Source organism: Mustelus asterias, chromosome 6, assembly GCF_964213995.1.
Source record: "Mustelus asterias chromosome 6, sMusAst1.hap1.1, whole genome shotgun sequence".
Taxonomy (NCBI): Eukaryota; Metazoa; Chordata; class Chondrichthyes; order Carcharhiniformes; family Triakidae; genus Mustelus; species Mustelus asterias.
The window spans coordinates 10,107,547-10,135,499 of record NC_135806.1 but is presented as its reverse complement, the minus strand read 5'-3'; the positions used below and the strand labels follow the sequence as shown (position 1 = coordinate 10,135,499).

Below are 27,953 nucleotides of genomic sequence, written 5' to 3'. Positions count from 1 at the left end.
ATAAAAAATAAAAACAAAAAAAAACATTTGAGTAGCAATAAAAGGACTTCTACAGACAACTCGGCAACACCGAGATTTGAGCGCTGCAGAGAACATCTTTGCAATGAGGGTACCTGCTGTCGAGTTGTATGGCACTACCCCCGTGTCCTAAATGGGATAGAACAAAGAACAAAGAAAATTACAGCACAGGAACAGACCCTTCGGCCCTCCAAGCCTGCACCGACCATGCTGCCCGACTTAACTAAAACCCCCTACCCTTCCGGGGACCATATCCCTCTATTCCCATCCTACTCATGTACTTGTCAAGATGCCCCTGAAAAGTCACTATCATATCCGCTTCCACTACCTCCCCCGGCAACGTGTTCCAGGCACCCACTACTCTCTGTGTAAAACATCTGCCTCGTACATCTCCTTTAAACCTTGCCCATCGCACCTTAAACCTCTGCCCCCTCGTAACTGACTCTCCCACCCTGGGAAAAAGCTTCTGACTATCCACTCTGTCCATGCCTCTCATAATCTTGTAGACTTCTATCAGGTCACCCCTCAACCTCCGTCGCTCCAGTGAGAACAAATAGATTCAGAACTGATTAAGCAGCTCAAAACATGTGAGTGATCAACACAGTAGAATTGTATGCAATCTTATGGCCTGCCATTTCCACCATTCTACCCTTACCATCAAGCCAGGGGGTCAACAATGGTTCAATAAAGAGTACAGGACAGCATGCCAAAAGCAGCACTGGGCATACTTAAAAATGAGGTGCCAACCTGAAGAAACTATCATACTTGTGTGCCAAACGGTAGAAGCAATGTACAATAGGCAGAGCTAAACCATCACACAGCCAATGGATCAGATCTAAGCTCTGCAGTCTTGCCACATCAAGTCATGATGGTGGTGAAAAATTAAACAATTAACTGGAGGAGGATTCTCCACAACTATCCACATCCTCAATGTTGTACAAAAGACAAGGCTAAAGGATTTGCTACAATCTTTAGCCAGGAGTGCCAATTGGATGATTCATCTCAGCCTCCTCCAGAGGTCTCCAGCATCACAGATATCAGTCTTCATCCAATTCGATTCACTCCACGTGATATCCAGAAGTGGCTGAAGGTATTGGAAACTGCAAAGGCAATGGGCCCTGACAACATAGAAACATAGCAACTAGAAGCAGGAGTAGGCCATTCGACCCTTCGAGCCTGCTCCGCCATTCATCTTGATCATGGCTGATCATCGAATTCAATATCCTGATCCCCCCGCCTCCCATTTTCCTTAATCCCTTTAGCTCCAAGAGCTATATCTAATTTATTTTTGAAATCAGACAATGTTTTGGCCTCAACTACTTTCTGTGGTAGTGAATTCCACACATTCACCACCCTCTGGGTGAAGAAATTTCTCCTCACCTCAGTTCTAAAAGGTTTACCCCTTATCCTCAAACTATGACTCCTAGTTCTGGATTCCCCCACCATTGGGAACATTCTTTCTGAATCTACCCTGTCTAATCCTGTTAGAATTTCATAAGTTTCTATGAGATCCCCTCTCACTCTTCTAAACTCCAATGAATGTAATCCTAACCAATTTAATCTCTCCTCATATGACAGACCTGCCATCCCAGGAATCAGTCTGCTAAGTCTTCGCTGTACTCCCGCTATAGCAAGGACATCGTTCCTCAGATAAGGACACCAAAACTGCACACAATACTCCAGGTGTGGCCTCACCAATGCCCTATACAATTGCAGCAAATTGCAGCAAACATCCTAACAGTAGTACTGTAAACTTGTGCTCTATAACTTCCAGCACGCTAGCCAATCTGTTCCAGTACAACTACAGCACTGGCATCCACCTGGCAATCTGGGAAATTGCCCGGGTATGTCTCGAACAAATCCAACCTGGCCAATACCCAATCCATCAGTTTATTCTCGATCATTGCAAAGTTATAGGGGTCATCGACAGTGCTTTCAAGTGGCATTTACTCAGTAATAATCTGCTCTCTGTTCCCCAGTTTGGGTTCTGCCAGGGTCACTCAGCTTCTGACTTCATTACAGCCTTAGTCCTAACATGGACAAAAGAGTTGAACTCAAGAAGTGAAGTGAGAGTGACTGCCATTGACATTAAGGCAGCATTTGACTGAGTGTGGCATCAAGGAACCCTAGCAAAATTGAAGTGAATGGGAATCAGGGGAAAAGCTCTCCGGTGGTTGGAGTCATACCTAGCACAGCGGAGTTCAATCATCTCACTCTCAGGACCATCACTGCTGGTGTTCCTCATGATGGTGTCCTGGGCCCAACCATCTTCAGGACCTTCCCTCCCTCATAAGGTCAGAAGTAGGGATGTTCGCTGACGATTGGAAAATGTTGATTACCATTTACAATTCCTCTGACACTAAAGCATGGTGTCGAGCTTCTTGAGTGTTGTTGGAGGCAACATCCAGGCCAATCCAGTTTGGGTGGCACGGTGGCACAGTGGTTAGCACTGCTGCCTCACAACTCCAGGGACCTGGGTTCGATTCCCGACTTGGATCACTGTCTGTTTGAAGTTTGCACATTTTCCCCGTGTCTGCGTGGGTTTCCTCCGGGTGCTCCAGTTTCCTCCCACACTCCAAAGGTGTGTGGGTTAGGTTTATTGGCCATGCTAAATTGCTGCTTAGTGTCCCGGGGTGTGTAGGTTAGAGGGATTCGCAAGATAAATACGTGAGATTACGGAGATAGAGCCTGGGTGGGATTGTGTCGGTGCAGGCTCGTTGCGCCAAATGGCCTCCTTCTGCACTGGAGGGATTCTATGATTCTATGAAATGGAGAAAATTACATCACACTCCTGACTTGTAGCTGGTGGACAGGCTTTGGGGAGTCAGGAGATGAGTTACTCACTGCAGAATTCCCAGCCTCTGACCTGCTCTTGGAACCACAGTATTTATATATCTGTGTCTGCAAGCAGGAAGACCTGAACAACATCCATGCTCTGATAAGTTGCAACATTCACTCCACGCAAGTGCCAGGCAATGATCACCACCAACAAAGAGAATATAATCATTTCCCCTTGGCATAACAATCCCCCTCTGTTGACATCCTGGGGGTTACCATTGACTAGAAACTGAACTGGGCTAACCATAAATACTCTGGCTACAAGAGCAGGTCAGAGGCTGGGAATCCTGTGGCAAGTAACTCACCTCGTGTCTCCCCAAAGTCTGTCCACTATCTACAAGGCACAGATCAGGAGTGCGATGGAATACTCCCCACTTGCCTGGATAAGTGCAATTCCAGCAACACTCAAGAAGCTCAAAACCATTCAGGACAACGCAGTGGGCTTGATTGGAATCCACCACCTGAAACATTCACTCCCTCCACCACCAATGCACAGAAACAGCAGTGTCCACCATTCACACTTCACCAAGGCCCCTTCAACAGCTTCTTCCAAACCCGCGACCTCTATCACCAAGAAGGAGAAAGGCAGAAGACACATGGGAACAGCATCAACTTTATGTTCCCCTTCAAGCTGCACACCATCCTGGTCCGGAACAATACTGTGGCCCACTGAGTCTACAGCAACTCTCCGAAAGCGCATCTTCACCAGGCCCATCACCCGCAACTCCACGCACTTACCTACACATCTTTGGACACTAAGGGACAACTTAGCATGACCACACCATCCAACCTCCCATCCAACCAGCCTCCCATCCATTGACACTGTCTCGACTTCCCACTGCCTCGGCAAAGCAGCCAGCAGAATTAAGGACACCACGCACCCTGGACATACTCTCTTCCACCTTCTTCCGTCGGGAAAAAGATACAAAAGTCTGAAGTCAGGTACCAACCAACTCAAGAACAGTTTCTTCCCTGCTGCTGTCAGACTTTTAAATGCATTAAGTTGATCTTTCTCTACACCCTAGCTATGAATGTAACACTACATTCTGCATTCTCTCGTTTCCTTCTCTATGAACGGTATGTCTTGTCGGTATAGCGCGCAAGAAACAATACTTTTCACTGTATGTTAATACATGTGACAATAATAAATCAAACCAAACCAAATATGTGCTTTTTTGGACTGTGGGAGGAAACCAGAGCACCCGGAGGAAATGTACACAGACACGGGGAGAATATGCAAACTCCCAAGGCTGGAATCGAACTCGGGTCCCTGATGCCATGAGGCAGCAGTGCTAACCACTGTGCCACCCCATAATTTGATTGAACAGCTGTCAACCAACTTTCTTCCTTCTTCATAATTCCTAAACACATTGGAGAACACATTTTAATTATTTTCTTTTGAGGTTATGTTTACATTTTGTTCAGCTTTGACTGCTGAATTAAACTGCTGAAATGTTAGCTCAGTGAAAGCCAGACAGGCTGACAAAACAATCCTTTTTTCAATGTAATTTATAGTTACCAAGTGAAAAAAATGACTTCGCTCTGTGGAAAGCCTTTGACTTCGACTGAAAGCAAAAAAATATTGTTTACTATATTCAAACTGACCTCCTGCCACTAGAGTAGCTAAGTGAAGTATAGACAGGCAAACTCAAATACATAATTCCATGCAAGGTTAGCGCACAGGAAGAGGCTTTTCAATCCATTGTTCTGTCAGCATTTGTTGGAGGAATTCAAAATGAATGTCAGAGCTCACAATTCTCAATAGCTTTGAATCTTGCTCAATTTCAAACATTTATCCCCAAAATCAGAGAGTAGGAAAACATTCAGATCGGAATAATCACTGCCTCTTACTGAGCAGCACAGTGGAACTGAGCGGCACGGTGGCACAGTGGTTAGCACTGCTGCCTCAGAGCTCCAGGGATCCGGGTTCAATTCCCAGCTTGGGTCACTGTTCGTGTGGAGTTTGCACATTCTCCCCGTGTCTGCATGAGTTTCCTGCTGCGGTTTCCTCCCACAGTCTAAAGATGTGCAGATTAGGTGGCTTGGCTATGCTAAATTGCCCCTTAGTGTCAGAGGGACTAGCTAGGGTAAATGCATGGGTTTATGGGGATAGGGCCTGGGTGGGATTGTGGTCGGTGCAGACTCGATGGTCTGAATGGCCTCCTTTTGCACTCTAGGGATTATGATTCTATTCACTGGCTGAGCCCCCACTATCAACATCCTGGGGATTTATCATTGACCAGAAACTGAACTGGACCCAGCCATATAAATACTGCAGCTACAAGAGCAGGCCAGAAGCTGTGAATTCTGCAGTGAGTAACTCACCTCCTGACTCCCCAAAGCCTGTCCACCATCTATAAGGCACAAGTCAGAAGTGTGATGGAATACTCTCCACTTGGCTGGATGAGTGTGGCTCCCAACAACACTCAAGAAACTCAACACCATCTAGACGAAGCAGCCCACTTGATGGTACACCTTCCATCAACATTCACTCCATCCACCTCTGACGAACAGTGGCAGCCATGTGTACCATCTGCAAGATGCACTGCAGGAACTCACTCAGGCTCCTTAGGCAGCATCTTCCAAACCCAGCACCATTGCCACCGAGAAGGACAAGGGCAACAGATGCATGGGAACACCACCACCTGGAGGTTCCCCTTCAAGTCACTCACCATCGTAACATAGAAAATAGCAGCAGGAATAAGCCATTCGGCCCTTCAAGACTGCTCCACCATTCATTATGATCATGACTGATCCTCCAACTCAGTAACTTGTTCCTGTTTCCCCCCACCCCCCCAATGTCCTTTGATCCCTTTAGCCCCAAGACTTATATCTAACTCCTTCTTGGAAACATGCAATCTTGTGGCCTCAACTTCTTTCTGTGGTAGTGAATTCCACAGGCTCACCATGCTGGGTGAAGAAATCTCTCCTCAATCAGTCCTAAATGTTTAACTCCATATCTTTAGACTATGACCCCTGTTTCTGGACACATCGACTATCAGGAAAACACTTCCTGCATCTACCCTGTCTAGTCCTGTTAGAATTTTATCGGTTTCTATGAGATTCCCACCTCATTCTTCTGAACTCCAACGAATACAATCTGAACTGACTCAATCTGTCCTCAACCGTCAGTCCCGCCATCCCAGGAATTCAGTCTGGTAAAACTTGTCTACACTCCCTCTATAGCAATAACATCCTTGCTTGGATAAGGAAATCAAACCTGCACACAATATTCTAGGTGTGGCCTAACCAAGGCCTGTATAATTGCAGCAAGACACCCCTGCTTCTGTACTCAAATCTACTCATTGTGAAACATAGAAACAAAGAAGATAGGAGCAGGAGGAGGCCATTTGGCCCTTCGAGCCTGCTCCGCCATTCATCACGATCATGGCTGATCATCCAACTTAATAGCCTAATCCTGCTTTTTCCCATAACCTTTGATCCCATTCATCCCAAGAGCTATATCCAGCCGCCTCTTGAATACATTAAATGTTTTGGCATCAACTACTTCCTGTGGTAATGAATTCCACAGGCTCACCGCGCTTTGGGTGAAGAAATGTCTCCTCACCTCATCCTAAATGGTCTACCCCGAATCCTCAGACTGTGACCCGTGGTTCTGGACTCCCCCACCATCGGGAACATCCTTCCTGCATCTACCCTGTCTATTCCTGTTCGAATTTTGTAAGTCTCTATGAGATCCCCCCCATTTGTCCAAACTCCAGCGAAAACAATCCTAACCTCATCAATCCCTCCTCATACATCAGTCCTGCCGTCCCCGAAATCAGCCTGGTAAACCTTCGCTGCGCTCCCTCAAGAGCAAGAACATCCTTCCTCAGAAAAGGAGACCAAAATTGCACATTATACTCTAGGTGTGGCCTCACCAAGGCCCTGTATAGTTGCAATAACACATCCCTGCTCCTGTACTCAAAACCTCTCGCAATGAAGGCCAACATGCCATTTGCCTTTTTTACCGCCTGCTGCACCTGTATGCTTACCTTCAGTGACTGGTGCACAAGGACACCCAGGTCCTGCTGCACACTCTCTTCCCCCAATTTACAACCATTCAGGTAGTAGACTGCCTTCTTGTTTTTGCTTCCAAAGTGAATAACCTCACATTTATGTGAAGGCCAACATACCATTTGCCTTCTTTACTGCCTGCTGTACCAGCATGCTTACCTTCGGTGACTGGTGTATGAGACCACCCAGATCTCATTCCACATTCTACCCTCTCAATCCATAGCCATTGGGATAATAATCTGTCTTTCTGTTTTTGCTACCAAAGTGGATAACCTCATATTTATCTATATTATACAGCATCTCCCATGCACTTACCCACTCACCCAACCTGTCCAAATCACAAGGAAGCATTTCTGCATCCCCCTCACTGCTCACTCTCCCACCTAGTTTTGTGCCATCCACAAATTTGGAGATATTGTATTTAGCTCCCTTGTATAAGTCATGAATATATATTGTGAATAGCTAGGGTCCCAGCACCAATTCCTGGCCCACTAGTCATTGTGCCATTTGGAAAAGGATCTGTTTACTCTATTCTTTGTTTCCTGTCTGTCAACAGTTTTCTATCCATCTCAATACACTACCCCCAATTCCATGTGTTTAATTTTACACACTAATTTCTCATGTGAGACTTTGTCGAAAGCCTTCTGAAAGTCCAAATAAACCACATTCACTGGCTCCCCATCATCAACTCTACTAGTTACATTCTCAAAGAATTCCAGTAGATTTGTCAAGCAAGATTTCTCGTTCATAAATCTGTGCTGACTCTGCTTGATCCTGCCACTCTTTTCCAAGTGCTCTGCTATTAAATATTTAATGGACTCTAGCAATTTCCCCACTACCGCGTCAGAATGACTGGTCTGCAATTCCCTGTTTTCTCTCTACCTCTCTTTTTAAATAGAACAGTTACATTAGCTACCTTCCATTCTGCAGGGACTGTTCCAGAGTATATAGAATCTTGGAAGATGACCAGCAATGCATCCATTATTTCTAGGGCCACTTCCTTAAGTACATTGGTAGATTATCAGGCCCTCAGGTTTTATTGGCCTTCAATCCCAACAATTTCCTTAACACCATTTATCTACTGATACTGATCTCCTTCAGCTCCTCCCTCTCACTAAACCCTGTGTTTCCCAGCATCTCAGGTGTGTTATTTGTGTCCTCATTTGTGAAGACAGAACCCAAGTATGTATTCAGTTGGTCAGCCATTTCTTTGTTTCCCATTAAAAATTCCCCTGTTTCTGATTGTAAGGGTCCTACATTTGTCTTCATCAATCTTTTTCTCTTTACATACCTATAGAATCTTTTAGTTCTATTTTTGTGTTTCCCCACTCTCGAGATCTGTTTTCCTCTTCTTAATCAATCCCTTTGTTCTCCTTTGTTGAATTCTGAACTGCTCCCAATCCTCAGCCCTGTTGTTTTTTTAGGCCAATTTGTATTTTTTTTAATTCATTTGTGGGACATGGGTATCACTGGCTGGCCAGCATTTATTGCCCATGTTCAGAGAACAGTTGAGAGTCAACTGTATTGCTGTGGCTCAGGAGTCACATGTAGGCCAGATCAGGTAAGGGCGGCAGATTTCCTTCCCTAAAGGACATTAGTGAACCAGATGGGTTTTTCCGACAATCGACAATGGTTTTATGGTCATCAGTAGATTCTTAATTCCAGATTTCTTTATTGAATTCAAATTCCACCATCTGCCGTGGCGGGATTCGAACCCGGGTCCCCAGAACATTAGTTGAGTTTCTGGATTAATAGCCCAGTGATAATATCACTAAGCCAATGCCTCCATTGCCATTGCCGCTTCCTTGGATCTAATACTAAGTGACATGGAAATATATTGTTGTTCCTTCACTGTCACTGAGTCAAAATGCTAGAACTCCCAAACAGCACGGTGGGTGTACCTATACCCCAGGGACTGCAGCAGCTCAAGAAAGCAGCTCGCCACAAAGGGCAATAGGGATGGGCAATAAATGCTGTCCTAGCCAGTGACACCCACATCCCATAACTGAATTAAAAAAAAGCCTTTTATGTAGTAACACTCTTAGCGGGATTTGCCATTGTGAAACGAAACCAGATGAAGTTACTTGTAGTTACCGACATTGCAACTCCAAATCAACCATGATTTTCTGAACATTATTAGGTGCTGAAAGATTGTATAATTATTCACATCTCGAGAGAAGCTCACAATAAAATTCCTGAATTTAACATGCATGTTTCAGCAGAGTGCTTGGTAACATTAAGAACTATTCATAAGTTGGTCCAGAAGGTAAGATGCAGTTGCTTAGTGTTTTCTTGCATTTTATATTCATCTCGATGTTCACAAAAAAACTGACACCATTGAGCAGGTCAGTTGTTCCCCTATATTGCAAGATATTTAGTGCCTAGGCTTTCAGAAAACTTATGATGGAGCTTAATTGGTATTGTAGATAAAACATAAGTGATGGAATGACGGAAAGGAACCAACAGCAAAAGTAATAGAATCATAGAACCAAACAGTGCAGAAGAGGCCCTTCAGCCCATCGAGTCTACACCAGCACGTGACAAACACCTGAACTCCCACCTAATCCCATTTACCAGCACTTGGCCCATAGCCTTGAATGTTGTGACTTGCCAAGTGCTCATCCAGGTACTTTTTAAAGGATGTGAGGCAACTTAACTCTACCAGGGTTCCAGACCATCACCACCCTCTGGGTAAAAAGGTTTTTCCTCACATTCCCCTTGAGCCTCTAACCCTCACCTTGAACCTATGTTCCCTTAAACTATAGGGAACAGCTGCTCACTATCCATTTTGTCCATGCCTCTCATAATTTTGTACAGCTCGATCAGGTTGCCCCTCAGTCTTCTCTGCTCCAATGAAAACAACCCAAACCTATCCAACCTCTCTTTGTAACATAAATGTTCCATCCCAGGCAGCATCCTGGTGAATCTCCTCTGCAGCCCCTCCAGTGCAATCACAACCTTTCTATAATGTGGCGACCAGAACTGCACACAGTGCTCTAGCTGTGGCCTCACCAAATTTATTTAGAACCTTTGACACAGTTAAATGTCCCGAAGCATGTCCAGGAGAGTTATAAAACAAAATTTGCCACATAAAGAAATATTAAGGGTGATGACCAAAAGCTTAGTCAAAAAGGTGGGATTTAATAAGGGTCTGATAGCGAGAAAGAGAGATGAGGAGGTCCAGGGAGGGAATTCCAGACCTTTGGATGTAGCTTTTGAAGGAATAGCCACTAATGGTGAAGTGATTAAAATGGCAGATGCTCAAGTGGCCAGAATTACAGGAGCACAGATATTGGAGCATCGTTGGGCTGGAGAAAGTCACTGAAATGGGGGAGCGCGAGGCAATGGAGAAATTTGCAAACAAGGATTTTTAAAATTGAGGCATTGCTTGACCAATATAGGCCAGCAAGCAGAGGAGGCGGGTGAATGGGGCCTGGTGCAAGTTATGATATGGGCAGCAGGGATTTGGATGACCTTAAGTTTATACACAATAGAAAGCTGGCCAGCATTGGAACAATCAAGTCGAGATATTGCAAAGAAATGGATGAAGCTTGGATTAGGGATGAGCTAAGGCAGGGATAGAATCAGGTGATAATACAAAAGTGGAAATAAGCAGTTTTCAAGCCAAATCAATGGTATTACCAGAGATCATAGAACACCAATATCGTAGAATCCCTACAGTGCAGAAGGAGGCCATTCAGCCCATTGAGTTTGCATCGACAATAATCCCACCCAGGTCCTATCCCCGTAACCCCACATACTGACCCTGCTGATCCCCTCACACTAAGGCGCAATTTAACATGGCCAGTCCACCTAACTTTGGAGTGTGGGAGGAATCGGAGCACCCGGAGGAAACCCACGAGAGGAATGAAGCTATTTTTGGGAAATATATTAAGTGGAGTTTCCACAGTTTCTAATCTAAAAGATGGATATTCAGAAATTCCATGGAAGTTGATCAAACTTCTAAATGATACTAAACTGGGGTGGGGGGGAATGGCAGGGTCATTCAAAAGGATCGAATGCAGCATGTGGAAAATTAGAGAAAGGATCAAAGGATCTAGATATTTTTTGCAAATGGATGGAACTATTGCAAATAAAATTTAATACAATTGAGCGTGAGGTTTTACACAAATGGAGGAAACATATTTACTTAAAGAGCATGGTTAATCCATAGGGCAGCGTGAGAACAGGTTAGAACACCTCACCTCTGAAAGAAAATGTGTAAGAAGGGGATTCATAGAGATGCATAAAACACAGCAATTGCATGGTGGCACGGTGGTTAGCACTGCTGTCTCACAGCTCCAGGGACCCGGATTCGATTCCCGGCTTGGGTCACTGTCTGTGCGAGTCTGCACATTCTCCCCGTATCTGCATGGGTTTCCTCCAGGTGCTCCAGTTTCTTCCCACAGTCTCCAAGATGTGCTGGTTAGGTGCATTGGCCATGCTAAATTCTCCCTCAGTGTACCCGAACAGGTGGCGGCGAGGGATTTTCACTTACTTCATTGCAGTGTTAATGTAAGTCCACTCGTGACACGAATAAATAAACTTCTATAACGGCAAGTAGAAAAGTTAATTGTGGGCATTATTTCAAATTAAGCCAAGGCACAGACATATAGGCACAAACAGGTCAAAGGCAAGTTCAAAATTCATTTCTGGAAATACTTCAACACAAGGGTGACTGATGCCTGGGTAGTTCTCCACATGGGGTAGTAGAAGTCAAAATTCTGGAAACATTCAACAGCAACTGAATGCTGCAATGGGTCGACTGGGAGCTTCTACAGAATTACATGTGAAATGGCCTCCCTCAACTTTACTTCCTGAGATCTTCATGATATATAGACTTGACTTTTTCCTCTGTGGTACCTCAATCGCTCGCAGTTCATTTCACAAAATTTCAGACAATGCTCCCTACAATTTATTTTCTTCAGAAAACAATGATTCTTATTTATTGATTCCTAGAACATAAATCAACAATAAAAGAAAACATTGAGAAAACCTCTTAGAAGGTCCTGACAAAATTATCTCCCTCTCGACTTACCTAACTTTGCACATAGGAATGGGAGGAGGCCATTCAGCCCCTTGAGCCAGTTCCACTGTTCTGTTTGATCCTGGCTGATTTGTATGTTAACTCCAGCTAGATGTCTTGGCTCTATAACGCTTAAAGCTTTAGACTGACAACAGATCAGAAACTCTGTATCAGTGATGGGAAACCTAGGCTAGTGTGTGGGCCGCATGAGTGGTCCACCTTTACCCCAGTGGCCGCACGGTGGCTCAGTGGATAGCGCTGCTGCCTGACAGCGCCAGGGATCCGGGTTTGATTCCCAGCTTGGGTGACTGTCTGTGTGGAGTTTACACGTTCTCCCCGTGTCTGTGTGTGTTTCCTCCGGGTGCTCCGGTTTCCTCCTGCACTCCAAATATGTGCGGGTAGGTGGATTGGCCATGCTAAATTGCTCCTGAGTGTCAGGAGGATTAGCTAGGGTAAATACGTAAGGTGATAGGGTGGGATTGTTGCCAGTGTGGACTCGATGGGTCGAATGGCCTCCTACTGCACTGTAGGGATTCTATGATATGTGATGTGCGGGAGCTACTCCTCGCAGAGGGTGTTGAGTTTGTTTAACTCGTTGCTCGATGGCACGGTGGACTCTGAATCATGAAATGGTTTCAAGATGGAGAGAGATCTATTTCTGATTTTTAAAAATGGGTTAAAGGGATATGGGGAACTGGTAGGAAGGTGGATCTGAGACCAGGGACAGATCAGCCATGAGATGATTGAATGGCGAAGCAGGTTCGAAGGGCTGAATTGCCTATTTTTTAATGAATTTTGCAGTTGAGTATACTGCATTTGGAGACATCACAGATCTCAGCACACCCGACGTGCAATGGACTAGCCTCATCCTGGGCAAACCACCTCCAATCAAAAAAAGCCAATTCAAATTCAGCCCAATCATGGTCCCCACACGAGGGACAAACCAGATCCAAGCTGACAAGATGAGGCATTGCACCCCGTCCCGGGCTCGATCTGACGCTTCATCGCAGCAAAAGGCCAAAATGGCTTTGAAAAATTGTATCGGGTAAAGCCTCGGTTTAACCTCATTGGCTACCCTGATCCTTTACCCTACCTTAGGGAAGCTACAATTGCAGGTGTCAGCCCACCCCCAGCGCAATGGGCTAGCCTCGTGCCCTCCCTGATCAAGGTTTTAGTTTAGTTTATTTATTAGTGTCACAAATAGGCTTACATTAACACTGCAATGAAGTTACTGTGATGATCCCCCAGCTGCCACACTCTGGCAACTGTTCAGGTACATTGAAGGAGAATTTAGTATGGCCAATGCACCTAACCAGCACTTCATTCACACTGTGGGAGGAAATTGGAGCACCCAGAGGAAACCCACACAGACATGGGGAGAACATGCGGATTCCGCACAGACAATGACCCAAGCTGGAAATTGAACCCGGGTCCCTGGAGCAGTGATAACCACTGTGCCATTCCACTCCACTTCTGAGTTGATTTGATTTGATTTATTATTGTCACATGTATTAGTATACAGTGAAAAGTATTGTTTCTTGCGCGCTATATAACAAAGCATACCGTACATAGAGAAGGAAAGGAGAGGGTGCAGAAAGTAGTATTACGGTCATAGATAGGGTGCAGAGAAAGATAGCATTCATAGATTCATAGAATCCCGACAGTGCAGGAGACCACTCAGCCCATCAAGTCTGCACCGACCACAATCCCACCCAGGCCCTATCCCATAACCCTACATGTTTACCCCGTTAATCCCCCTGACACTATGGGACAATTTAGCATGGCCAATCCACCTAACTTGCACATCTCTGGATGTGGGAGGAAACTGGAGCACCTAGAGGAAACCTAGGAGACACAGGGATAATGTGCAAACCCCACACAGACAGTGACCCGAGGCTGGGATTGAGCCCAGGTCCCTGGCGCTGTGAGGCAGCACTGCTAACCATTGTGCCACTGTGCCGCCCTACTTAAGTTTATTTATCAGTGTCACAAGTTGGCTTACATTAACACTGCAATGAAGCTACTGCCAAAATCCCCGCGTCGCCACACTCCAGCACCTGTTTGGGTACACCGAGGGAGAATTTAGCACGGCCAATGCACCTAACCAGCACATCTTTTGGAGGAAACCGGAGCACCCGGAGGAAACCCACGCAGACACGGGGAGAACGTGCGGACTCCGCACAGGCAGTGACCCGAGGCCGGGAATTGAGCCCGGGTCCCTGGCACTATGAGGCTGCAGCGCTAACCACTGTGCCCACCGTGTATTGTTAGAGAGTTTGAGTTTTAAAAGCACAGAACCAGAGTAAGAGATGGATGTTCCTAATAATGAATGAAATCAAATCAGATAGATGCCACAGTGAGAGGAGGGGGCGGGGCCAGCGGGCGCAGGCGCAGTGGCGGCCTGCCCGGGGCCCCGCCCCCTCTGTCGGACAATGGATGGAACGTGGAATGTGGCGCTGGGCAGCGCGAGACGCCGCAAAACCCGCAACAAGTTTCCGCTCCCGCAGCCTCGCATGCAAAACCGCCGGCACCAAAGCAGTTCCTCTCTTTTGCACTTTGTGGCCACGCTCTCGGGCAGCCTTTTGCATCGGCTCTTCTTTTGCATTTGATGCGGGTTGGAGTTTGAATTGGGGTTTTCTTTCGGGCAGTTTTGCAATTTGCTACTGGGTGGTGCAGCGGTTTGTTGCGGGGGTGATGAGAGTGTTGCAAGGCAGCCGCCTGCTCCCGGGGGTGTTGCTGTGGCCGCTCTGCCCCTTGCTGCTGCTGCTGTTCCTCCTGCCCAGCAGCGTGCCCGCCTCCCGCAGCCACCCGCAACCCTGCCACATCCTCCGGCGCATCGGGCACACGGTGCGGCTGGGAGCGGTGCTGCTGCTGCCTCCCGGAGCTCCGCCGCGGGCGCTGTCCAACAGCTCCGCGCTGGGGAACAGCCAACATTCTCCGGTCCCGCCGGCCGCCGCTGCCCGCGATGCGCTGCTGCGCGCCGTGCGGCGCCTCAACGGCCGGGCGGCGCGCCTGCTGCCCTACAACCTCACCGTGGAGCTGGTGGTGGGCATGGAGACGGGGCTGGGCGAGCTGCCCGCCTTCGGGGTGCCACCCTCCTCCCGCCGCGACCCCCAGTCCTTCCTGGAGAGTGTCTGCCGCACCGTGGTGGTGCAGGGGGTCAGCGCCCTGCTCGCCTTCCCCCAGAGCACCGGCGAGCTGCTGCAACTGGAGTTCCTCTCGTCCACCATCCAGATCCCGGTGGTCAGCATCGTGGGCAAGCAGTACCCCCGGCAGTCCAAGGTAAGGCAATGCCAACCCTACAAAAACTGATAACTTGACCCGAAAGGGCAATCTCGTTCAGTCCTCCTGCCCCTTGTTATTTCCTACATTTGGTCCCATTCAAGTATTTTTGTCCAAGTAAGTCACCCCCCTTTTTAACAGAAACTCCCCCCCCCTTTCAACAGAAACTCACCCCCTTTTCAACAGAAACTCACCCCCTTTTTAACAGAAACTCACCCCCTTTTCAACAGAAACTCACCCCCTTTTCAACAGAAACTCACCCCCTTTTCAACAGAAACTCCCCCCCTTTTTAACAGAAACTCACCCCCTTTTCAACAGAAACTCACCCCCTTTTCAACAGAAACTCTCCCCCTTTCGAGAAAAGAGGGGGTGACTTACTGGACAAAAGTACTTGAATGGGCGCGAGTGTTGCATGAAAGGGCGATGGAGAGTAGGACCGAACTGGATTGCGCTCGTAAAACGGCTAGCAATGATAAGTTGGACCGAATGGTTGTACGGTTCCGGAGTTGGACACAATTATTGAATACGAGCGAATGTTGCAGGAAAGGGCGATGGACATTAGGTCGTAACTGGATTGCCCTTTTAAAAGGGCTAGCACGGTTATGATGGACCGAATGATTGTACGATTCCGCAGCAGGACAAAATTCTTGAGTACCAGCAAATGTTGCAGCAAAAAGTGAGGGAGAATAGGTCTCAACTGGATTGCTCTTTCAAAAGGGGCTTTAAAAAAAAGGGGGGGGGCTAGCACAGATATGATGGACCGAATGACGTTATGATTCCGGAGTTGGACAAAATTCTTGACTACGAGCAAATGTTGCAGGAAACAAAAGAGAATAGGACTTAACTGGATTGCTCTTTTACAAAAGGGGCTAGCACACATACGATGGACCGAATGGTTGCATGATCCCGGGGTTGGGGAAATTGGACAAAATTCTCGAACACGAGCAAGTGTGGCAGCAAAGAGCAAGCCGAGGTCTTAATTGGATTGCCCTCTGAAAGGGGCTAGCACGGTTAAGATGGACCGAATGGTTGTATGATTCCGTGTTGGACAAAATTCTTGACTAAGAGCAGATGTTGCAGCAAAGAGCGAGGGAGAGTGGGACTTAACCGGATTGTCCTTTCCAAAAAAGGGCTAGTACAGATACGGTGGGCCGAATGGTGTGGGTTTTTTTGGAGTGAGACAAAATACTTGAATAGAAGCAAATGGTGCAGGAAAGAGCAGAGTGGGTCCTAGCTGGATTGTTCATTCAAAGGGGGCTCGTAAAGGGAAGATGGACCGAATGACTATTGATTATGTATCGAAACGAAAGGTGATCGTGTCGCGTTAATTCGGTAAATGTGATGTGGAAACTGTGAGCGTCCCTTGGACACTAACAAATCCTGGGAATGTGCGCAGCTTGAAGGAGAGAGAGAGAGAGCAGGACCCGGTTTGATAGCCCTTTCAAGGGGGCCAGCACGGGCAGGATGGATCGAAGTGCCTCCTCCTGTGCATTTGGATGATCTATGGAAAAAAGAGGGGATGTGATAATGTGGAAAGCATCCGGGACACGAGTATGATGGAGAATTCGTGACAACTACTGGAAATCTGCAGAGCTCAAAGGGGTTGGATTGGATAGATAGTCCCTTGCAAAGAGCCAGCACCAGGAAGGATGGACCGAACTGCCTTCTGCGGGGACTGTAGGATTCCGTTCCGTGCTGGTTGGGAGGGGAAAGCTTAAGTTTCTTAAATTTTTTTGGAACAATAAAAAGCGATGAGTTAGTTGAATTGAATTGAGTTGGAGATGGGAGAGGTGTTGGAGAACTCGCTCTGTGCGGGGTAAATAGTGACCACAAGCCGGAGAGATGCTCGTTTGGAGAGTCGGGGCAGACTTGAATGGGCCGAATGGCCTCCTTCTGTTCCATTGGGGATTCAATGATTTGCAGTCTTTATGCCTGAAAGAGAGTTCCCCACAAGGAGAGGTTCACGGTGTCATGTCTGGTGGATCTGGAAGCTTGATAGTAAACCCTCTTAACAATGCAAAACATGGGGCTACAGACCTGGAAAATGGGTCAAACTGACATGTGTCAAGTTGACATTTGTAACACTTGGGGCGGGGCGGGGGTGGAGGGGGAGGGGTGGGGGGGAATTGAGTGGGGAAGGGAGAGCTCCTAGAAATGTGAACATTAATGATTCCCCAAGAGAAATCAGAATATTTGAAAGCCTGAGGTTTTATTCTTTTCCCCTCTCTCTCTTGGTGGGTTGGGGGACATTTCTTGTATCATTGCGAATCGGCAATCATAAACCTCTTAGCCACAATTGGAGAACCAGCCACCCTTAGCTGATGGACGGGTAATCACAATGCCGAGGAGGCAACTTCACTGGGGCCGGAGTGACTCCTTCTGCGGTGCGAACTTCTTGAGAGACAACTCAAATTTTCCGCCCAGGGATTTGCGGACTCCAGTCGCCCCCAGAGACACCCCCCTTTAGGGGTGAGATTTCATACAATCGATCTCATTTCTGGGTGAAATGTTAACTAAAATGGGGAGGGGGCAAATAATGATCTGTTTGAACATTGGGAGGATAAAAAAGGTCACATTTATGTCACAATTGTCGAAATTCCCATCTATCCAAGTGCTTCAGAGAATCAACTCTGAAAATCTCAAATGATATATTTTTTTAAAACAGAAAATGCTGGAAAAGCTCAATAGGTCCTGGCAGCATCTGTGGAGAGAGGGACAGAATGAACGTCCAATATGACTTTTCTTCAGAGCTGTATTTGATTTGATTTATTATTGTCACATGTATTAGTATACAGTGAAAAATATTGTTTCTTGCGCGCTATACAGACAAAGCATACCGTTCATAGAGAAGGAGGGAGGATGCAGAATATGTGTTACAGTCGTAGCTAGGGTGTAGAGAAAGATCAACTTAATGCGAGGTAGGTCCATTCGAAAGTCTGATGGCAGCAGGGAAGAAGCTGTTCTTAAGTCGGTTGAGTCCGTTTTGCAACAAGGATGAGGGGGGACATTTTCCGGTCCCGCCGGCACGTCCGCCACATCTTTACTTTGCCATCAGTGGAGAGAGGGGGAGAAACATTATTGTCACAGTGCTGGGACTTGATGTGAAGACTTGTGAGCTGTTGCAAGATCGAGAATAAGTTAGCTGCTGATGAGGACTGGTCCCTCCCTCTATCTCTCTCTCATGCACACACATCTGGTATCGAAACAGCTGGAGCGTTGCGCCCGGATCAATGTGGGTGAAGTCGCAGTCATACATAATAAATAACTTGGGAGCGAGGGGACACCTCCTTCACCTCCCCTGCCTGAGATAAGCATGTGTGCTTGTTAAAATCACCCCCTTGCAAATGAGAAAGCTCTTGTTAACCGTGTTAAGTAGCTGTAAGGGGAGAGAAAGTTTGGCTTCCTCTGGCCCCCCAAAGCCCCGTTTTAATTCCTGATTGAAGTTAGACCTTAGCCTGTGAAACAATGTATCCTTTCACCCTGACTGAGGCGGAACAAGGGGGCATCATTGACAGTCTCGGCGGCACCCAGTGCCAACCGGGCGAGTGAGTTTTTCAAATAGCCACAGAACTGTGAATTAATTGACCCCTTCCCGAGACACATTCCCCCGCACCGACAAGTGCCCGGCAGGTTTGTAAGAGAGGTGTGTCGATTCCAATGTCTGGAACACGGAGCAGAGGGTGTACAATGGGTGTGGTTCTTGTCCCTGGTGCTAACCCCATGGTAAGAAGTCTCACAACACCAGGTTAAAGTTAACCCCATGGACCAGACAATTGTTTGAGATACAAAATGATACAAACCAAATCGGTCTTTGCCAGCATCCTAAGTCTCTGCGGGGGGAGGGGGGGGGGGGGTTGTTTACCAGGCATGTTAAGGGTTAAAATGACCGCAGATCTCAAATGCAGGAAAGGGCTATTGACTTTTATAATGCTAGTTATGGAGGGAGGGGGAGAGGGCTGTATCAGATGTCTGGATGCTGAAAGAGGCACTGGAGCTCCGAAACCCTCTCTTCCCTGGTCTTTATTTAAAAGTACAAGCATCGCTTCGACACATTTTTGCTTCGAAATATAAACATGTCCCGGCTTCTCCAAAGAGAAATGGTTGTTTTTTGCGCATCTTTGCACACACACACACACAGGAGAGAGAGAGGGAGACAGTCAGAGAGAGACAGACACAGAGAGAAAGAGACAGACAGACAGGAGAGGGGCAGAGGCAGATGGAGAGACGCAGAGAGAGCGAGTTAGAGGGGGAGGGAGAGATTGGGAGAGGGGGAGAAGGAGACTGGGAGAGAGGGAGACTGGGAGAGGGGGAAAGGGAGACTGGGAGAGGGGGGAAAGGGAGACTGGGAGGGGGAGATGGAGAGTGGGAGAGATAGAGAGCCAGGTTTATTGAGTTGAGAGAGTCACTGCAAATGGGCAGCGTGTGAAAGCTCCAGATTTCTCCTCACTGCCCCACTCACGCTCTCTGACACAACTGAGAGTTTCTCTTGCCCCCTTCCACCCAGCAGAGAGAGAGAATCTTGAAAAATGACCAGCGCCGGAGCATTTGCAGCGTGGAACTGTGGCACTGAACCCTTGCAGAGTTGTTATTCCCATGTCAGTGAGTGTTGCGGTCAGAAATGGCCCGGAACTTTGCTTGGCACTCTTAACCTGCCTATGGTTTGTTTTTCCAGTGAAGGTGGGGATAATAGTCAGAGTTGAGGGTGGGGGGAATACAGCACGATACACGCTCTGAATAATTTGTCTGTAACTCGGCTGACATCCCCATCAAAACTGTTATCTTGGTGGTAACACCTCTATTTAATCTCCATTGTCTCTTTCGTGTTAACGTTTTAGAGGTTATTAAACTATTGTGGAGTGGAAAAAAAGTCTTTCTCTCAGGTGTTGAGCTCAAGACCATCAACTCTTAAAATAACCCACGAATATTAGCATTTTTGTATGCCTGGGGCGCTTTTTAAATAAAAACATATTCTACCTGCCTCCCAATGTTTCGAGAGTGCTGGATTGGGGAGGGTTGGTGGTTTAATCACACGGGGTGGTGTGGGTTATTTATTCCGTCCTGTTTCCACAGGGGATTCACAGGGATCTGTCCCAGTGGCACTGATTGATCGGGGAGTTTTGCCCCGCGTTAACTGAACCTCAATTAATATTGCACTGGATGCTTGACAGGCAGTTTTCCGAATCATGTCCCTTCTTTTTTTTCGCGAAGGATGTGAATTTTAGCGAGGGGGTGGGGGGAGGAACTGTGGTTTGTTTGGGGTGGATTCAATCCCCCACTCCTATTGCAAATCTGACAGGGAAGCCTTGAGAGTTGGAGGAGCTAACGCTGCATTGTGGTGTTCTCAGTAAGTGCTGTTTCCCCTCGCAGCTTCAGAGCGCCATCTAATGGGAAACACTTGATTCTGAAACAGCAGAAACAAGAAGGTTACGGGGGACTGGGGGAAAACTAGAAAAAATATACTGAGAATACTCACCAGTTTCTGGCAGCGTCTGTGATGCAAGAACCTTTCAATCGCTGGCCCCTTCCCAATCCTGACTCTGCCTCACAAATACCTCCCTTTGAAACCTTGCCCCTCGCACCTTAAACCTATGCTTCCTGGTAACTGACTCTTCCACGCTGGGAAAAAGCTTCTGACTATCCACTCTGTCCATGTCGTGAGTGTAGCCCAATCCATCACGCAAACCAGCCTCCTGTCCATTTACACTGTCTACACTTCTGACAAAGCAGCCAGCATAATTAAGGACCCCACGCATCCCGGACATTCTCTCTTCCACCTTCTTCCGTCGGGAAAAAGATGCAAAAGTCTGAGGTCACGTATGAACCATTCAAGAACAGCTTCTTCCCTGCTGACATCAGACTTTCGAATGGATCTACCTTGCACTAAGTCGATGTTTCTGGACACCCTAGATGTTTCGGAGTATTTATTTCCAACATCCCTTTGCCCTCCTCCCCTACCCCAGCACCATCAAATAGTTGCCACTGCAAGAGCCAGCGGATGAAACATTAAGTTTCAAATATATACAACAGAAGGAGCATTTTGATTTGATTTATGCTTGTCACATGTATTAACATACAGTGAAAAGTATTGTTTCTTGTGCGCTTTACAGACAAAGCATACTGTTCATAGAGAAGGAGAGTATAGAATGTAGTGTTGCAATCATAGCTAGGATGTAGAGAAAGATCAACTTCGTGTGAGGTAGTGGAAGCAGATATGATAGTGACTTTTAAGGGGCGTCTTGACAAATACGTGAATAGGATGGGAATAGAGGGATATGGTCCCCGGAAGGGTAGGGGGTTTTGTTTCAGACAGGCAGCATGGTCGGTGCAGGTTGGAGGGCCGAAGGGCCTCTTCCTGTGCTGTAATTTTCTTTGTTCTTAGAAAATGCTGGGAAATCTCAGCAGATTTGACAGCAGTGGGGAGACCCTCCTTTTTTTTAAAGCTCGCATAACCAAGGTCCCCACACGCCCCGGACATACTGGGCGGGACCTTTGCAGCCTCGCTCATCCCGAAACCATAAAATCCCGCCCATGGTCAACAGAACTTTCCAAGGTCCGACCCCGCCTGCTCCGATTCCCATGGCGGGCGGGATGGTAAAATTCCGGCCACTCTCTTCCACCTTCTTTCGTCGGGAAAACGATACAAAAGTCTGAGATCACGTACCAACCGACTCAAGAACATCTTCCCTTTTGCCATCAGACTTCTGATGGACCTACCTTATATTAAGTTGATCTTTCTCTGCACCAGTGGTTCCCAAACTTTTTTCACCGGGCTGCACTTTCAGAATAAAAATTTGCTCACGCCGCACCGAATTTTTTTATTGATAAATACATTCAAAAACAAAAAAAAAACAACTCCTAGCGGTGCTTGATTCATAACATAGAACACAACTACTTTATAATATGATCATGGGACATCCAGAAAGTATAAAACAATCACTTTGGAAAAATATCTAATCCATGTTTAAATGTTTCTTTGATTGTCCTTGAATCTTCCCGCCACACTTGCCATCCTCTCTTGCCGCACCAGTGTGGCGCACCGCACCCTTTGGGAACCACTGCTCTACATCCTAGCTATGACTGTAACACTACATTTTGTACTCTCTCCTTTCCTTCTCTATGAATGGAATGCTTTGTCTGTATAGCGCGCAAGAAACAATATTTTTCACTGTATACTAATACATGTGACAATAATAAATCAAATCAAAATCCCTTCCTTCTTCCCATGTACTCTATGAACAGTGTGCTTTGTCTGTATAGCGCGCAAGAAACAATAGTTTTCACTATATCCCAATATATGTGACAATAATAAATCAAAAAGAATAGAGGCAACGTTTCGAGTCTGGATGACCCTTAAGACCTGTTGAGATTTTCCAATATTTGCTGTTTTTAACATTCCGCAGTATTTTGCTTTTAAGTCTCGAATATAGTCTTGCCATAGGAACTACAATTAGGTATGTGGTGATACTGTGTAAAAATGACTAAGCGATGATCACCTTACAATGAATAATGGGATTTATAAGATGATGACCTCAACCAGTAGATTTGAATATATAGGATACCAAGGGTGACACGGTGGTGCAGTGGTTAGCACTATTGCCTCACAGCTCCAGGGACCCATGGTTCAATTCTGTCTTCAGGTGACTGTGTGGAGTTTGCACGTTCTCCCCGTGTCTGCGTAGGATTTCTACAGGGCTCCGGTTTCCTCCCACAATCCAAAGATGCGCGGGTTAGGTAGTTTGGCCATGCTAAATTGCCCCTTAGCATCAGGGGGATTATCAGGGTGTTGTGAAGATAGAACTTGGGTGGGATTGTTGTTGGTGCAGACTCAATGGGCCAAATGGCCCTCTTCTGCACTGTAGGGATTCTATGATTCTAAATGTCGAGCAGTGAATTACTACATGGAGATTCAATTCAGCAGTACAGATAACATCATATACTGGCAGAGTTTTAATGTTGCAGTTTTAAGGAGTTAAGCAGCATCATTAAGAGTGGATTACTGCCTTAAACCTGCTGTCAGAAATGTGTGGCATGCCTCTGTTTTGGATTTTTCGGTCTGTGTTTTGGATTATGTTCCTGTGGCTTGCACTGCTGCTGAGAGTTAATATGTAAAAGCAGATACAAGAGTTACTGATATGAACAATCCGAGCTGACGCTTATTTTGCTACAGTGGATTTCAGCCAGTTGGTTTAGCCCAGTTGGCTGGACGGCTGGCCCGTGATGCAGAGCGACACCAACGACATGGATTCAATTCTCGTACCAGCTGAGGTTATTCACGAAGCCTTCTCCATCTTGCCCCTCGCCTGAGGTGCAGTGATCCTCAGGTTAAATCACTTTCTCTGCCTTAAGGAGAGAGTGGCTTCTGGTCCCCCGGGATTGTGGCAAATTTTCATTTCATTTCACAGTGAATTTCTGAGTTTTCTCTCTGTCATGTGAAGCCCACACAGAATTGAATGGAAGATTGATTAATGTGATTGTGAAGTCGAAACTGAAAGCACATCTCAACAAGTGACTGGTTCTACAGTAATAGACCTATAAGTACATCATTACTTGCACTTATATCATTTAATATAGCAGGATTACTCAAAACACTGCAGTAGCAGCATTATCCAACATAATTTGATGTCATTGCAACGCAGATATATGAGCAGAGAGGAGGCTTTCTGCACTGTCTTAAAAAGAGACCGAGGTAAAGAGGTGGAGAGATTTAGCTGAGGGACGGAATTCCTAAACTTAGGATCCAGGGAGCAGACAGTGTGGCTACTGGTAGTGGTATGATTAAAATCGGGAATGTGCAAGAGGCCAGAGGTAGATAGAGGAGGGCAAGGGTCAAAGGGCCTACCAGCCTATCACCCGGAATGAGATGGAGAATCTGGTGAACTGGTGCGGCAGCAATAATCTCTCCCTCAAAGTCAACAAAACGTAATGAGATTGTCATCAACTTCAGGCCCCTGTCTATAATGTTACATGATGTGGAGATGCCGGCGTTGGATTGGGGTAAACACAGTAAGAAGTTTAACAACACCAGGTTAAAGTCCAACAGGTTTATTTGGTAGCAAAAGCCACACCAAAGGTGTGGCTTTTGCTACCAAATAAACCTGTTGGACTTTAACCTGGTGTTGTTAAACTTCTTACTATAATGTTACAATCATAGCTAGGGTGTAGAGAAAACTTAATGCAAGGTAAGTCCATTCAAAAGTCTGACAGCAGCAGGAAAGAAGCTGTTCTTGAGTCGGTTGGTATGTGTCCTCAGACTTCTGTATCTTTTTCCTGAAGGAAGAAGGTGGAAGAGAAAATGACTGGGGTGCGTGAGGTCCTTAATTATGCTGGCTGCTTTGCCGAGGTAGCGGCACGGTAGCACAGTGGTTAGCACTGCTGCTTCACAGCTCCAGGGACCGGGGTTCGATACCCGGCTCGGGTCACTGTCTGTGTGGAGTTTGCACATTCTCCTCGTGTCTGCGTGGGTTTCCTCCGGGTGCTCCGGTTTCCTCCCACGGTCCAAAGATGTGCGGGTTAAGTTGATTGGCCATGCTAAAATTGCACCTTAGTGTCCTGAGATACGTAGGTTCAAGGGATTAGTGGGTAAAATATGTAGGGATATGGGGGTAGGGCCTGGGTGGAATTGTGGTCGGTGCAGACTCTATGGGCCGAATGGCCTCTTTCTGCACTGTAGGGTTTCTATGATTTCTATATCAACAGGGTCGAAGGAGAAAGGGTCGAGAGCTTCAAGTTTTTAGGTGTCCAGATCACCAATAACCTGTCCTGGTCCCCCCATGCTGACACTACAGTTAAGAAAGCCCACCAATGCCTCTACTTTCTCAGAAGACTAAGAAAATTTGGCATGTCAGCTACGACTCTCAGCAACTTTTATAGATGCACCATAGAAAGCATTCTTTCTGGTTGAATCACAGCTTGGTATGGCTCCTGCTCTGCCCAAGATCGCAAGGATCTACAAGAGGTCATGAACGTAGCCCAAACCATCACGCAAACCAGCGTCCCATCCATTGACTCTGTCTACACTTCCCGCTGCCTCGGCAAAGCAGCCAGCATAATTAAGGACCCACGCACCACAGTCATTTTCTCTTCCACCTTCTTCCTTCGGGAAAAAGATACAGAAGTCTGAGGACACATACCAACCGACTCAAGAACAGCTTCTTTCCTGCTGCTGTCAGACTTTTGAATGGACTTACCTTGCATTAAGTTAATCTTTCTCTACACCCTAGCTATGATTGTAACATTATATTCTGCACTCTCTCCTTCCCTATGAACGGTATGCTTTGTCCGTATAGCCCGCAAGAAACAATACTTTTCACTGTATACTAATACATGTGACAATAATAAATCAAATCAAATAATAAATCAGATCAAATCAAACCCCTGTGCTTACTGATCTGTACCGCCTCTCAGTCTAACAGAACCTCCAAACCTAAACCAGTCTGTTCGCAACTTTTTGCTCATCTATTCCTAGATGCTGGATAAGCATTCTGTTAATGTAGCAACAATGGGGGCATTAAGAGAGATGATGCTGAGGCATGGAGCCGGTGGTATCAACACAAAGATTGGAGCCTTGAAGTGTTTTCGGGCCATAGTCACCTCAGTTGCGACTTTGAGGCCCATTCCAGTGCTGTGCGAGGGGAGGAAAGCTGATTGGAGGTGTTCAGAGATACGGAATTCCAGGAAATGCAGGCACGGATTTGAAAGGCTCATGAACTTGGGTTGGAAAGGGAGGTTGGAGATGGAGTGATAAGGACAGAGGAATCTAGAGTGGGTTTTTAGAGATCAGAGATGGTGGTGGCAGCCTACCTTTGCAGGGGAGGTGGGCAGTACCCAAGGAGAGGGAAGTTTTAACAATACCTACTAACCTGGTAGGACAGGTAGTGGGAATGGGGTCTAGGATGAGGGAAGTCCTCATATTTTGATCATGATCTAAGCCTTGAGGATGAGTAATATTTCTCTCGGGTGATTATTGCTTATTTAGGGAAAGTGTATTGGGAGTGAATCAATATAAAAGCTTGCAAGTGATGGCCTGAGTGAGTGATCTTTGCTAATCCTGCACCATCGCTGTGTATTTCGTTCACAACCCAACATTAATGATTAATTCCAGATCTTTTCACAAGAAACATTAGAGGGTTTATTACAGTTGCATCCATTGGAGTGAGTTATTGTTTCAAACTATTCTGTGAATTAATAAAACATATTTGACTACTGTAGCTCAGTGCTTGATTGGGAAGAGTAGAGACTAAGGTCCAAATCTTCTGGTCGCCAGATTCTCAGACAGCCATCGTAAAACAGGAGATGCAGATCTGGACCCTGTGGAAGTCTTGACGCAAGGACCTACACGGAAACTGTCCGGGAAGTTGAAACTTCCCCATCTTCCCTGGACCCTGCACGAATCATCAAATCCTTAAATGCAGAAGGAGGCCATTTGGCCCATCAAGTTTGCACCGACCGCAATCCCACCCGTAATCCCACATATTTATCCTGCTAATACCCTGACACTAGGGTCAATTTAGCACGGCCAATTCACCTAACCCGCGCATCTTTGGACTGTGAGAGGAAACCGGAGTACCCGGGGGAAACCCACACAGACATGGGGAGAATGTGCAAATTCCACACAGTCACCCAAGACCGGAATTGAACCTAGGTCGTTGGTGCTGTGAGGCAGCAGTGCTAACCACTGTGCGACCCCGAATGTCTCTGGGCCAGATATTCCGACCTCGCCCACAGCTGGGATTCTTCCCTGCCGCAGTGAATGGAGATTTGGCTGAGCGCCAAATTCTCCTTTGTCGTGGCGGCGGCCGGAGAATTCTGGCCATGTCTCAGAGTCAGAGGCTTGAGATCGTTCCTCGGTACTTACCAGGATAGTTAGTCACTCAGGAAATGTGAGACAGATTAAAACCCAATCTGACACTTTGGCAATTCTAATACCAAACCACCCAAGCCAACTATCCTCCTCACAACTACTCTCCCGATCCGATTATCATCCCTTGCCCAGACATGACTATCTCCCACATCCCAAGTACCACTCCTACGAGATCTGACTACCTTCCCAATCCATCTACTTCACCCTAAACAGATCCAACTCGCCCTCCCCAACTATCCACTGACCTGACCTTACACAGTCGCTCTCTCAGTCACTGATATTCATTAAAAGATCTTTAGATACTTACCACCTCTCTGCCCCTGACTCAGTGTTGTAAAAGATCACTTGATGCTGTTTGAAGAACAGCAATTGAGTTGCCCTGAAATTTTGGCCAACATCAGCGCCATTTTGGAGACCTGCCTGTGTGCAAATTATGGCTGTGCATTTGTCTTCAGAATAACTCCCCTTCATTGGCCCTGAAGCAGTTCGGAACATCCTTAGGTTGTGCAAGTTGCTTTAATAAATGCAAATCCTTTAAACCCTTCAAATATTCATAGAGTCCCTACAGTGCAGAAGGAGGCCATTTGGCCCATCGAGTCTGCACCGACAACAATCCCACCCAGGCCCTATCCCCCATAACCCCACATATTTACCCTGCTAATCCCCCTGACACTAAAGTTCAATTTAGCATGGCCAATCAACCTAACTCGCACATCTTTGGACTGATAGAGGAAACTGGAGCACCCGGAGGAAACCCACGCAGACACGGGGAGAAGGTGCAGATCCCACACAGATCCGAGGCTGGAATTGAACCCGGGTCCCTGGCGCTGTGAGGCAGCAGTGCTAACCACTGTGCCACCTTGCCACCCCTATTATAGATGGTTTATTGGAAGTCTTTGAATTTGAAAAATA

General features: G+C 46.6%; 1 protein-coding gene across 1 annotated transcript in view; it reads left to right on the top strand.

Moving 5' to 3' along the window:
* Nucleotides 1-14,224: 14,224 nt before the first annotated feature.
* Nucleotides 14,225-27,953, top strand: part of grin3a (glutamate receptor, ionotropic, N-methyl-D-aspartate 3A) — a 152,045-nt gene continuing 138,316 nt past the window's right edge. The window contains exon 1 of the mRNA XM_078215308.1: nt 14,225-15,181. Within this exon, the coding sequence (XP_078071434.1) occupies nt 14,225-15,181 (957 nt within the window). The remainder of the gene's footprint in view (nt 15,182-27,953) is intronic.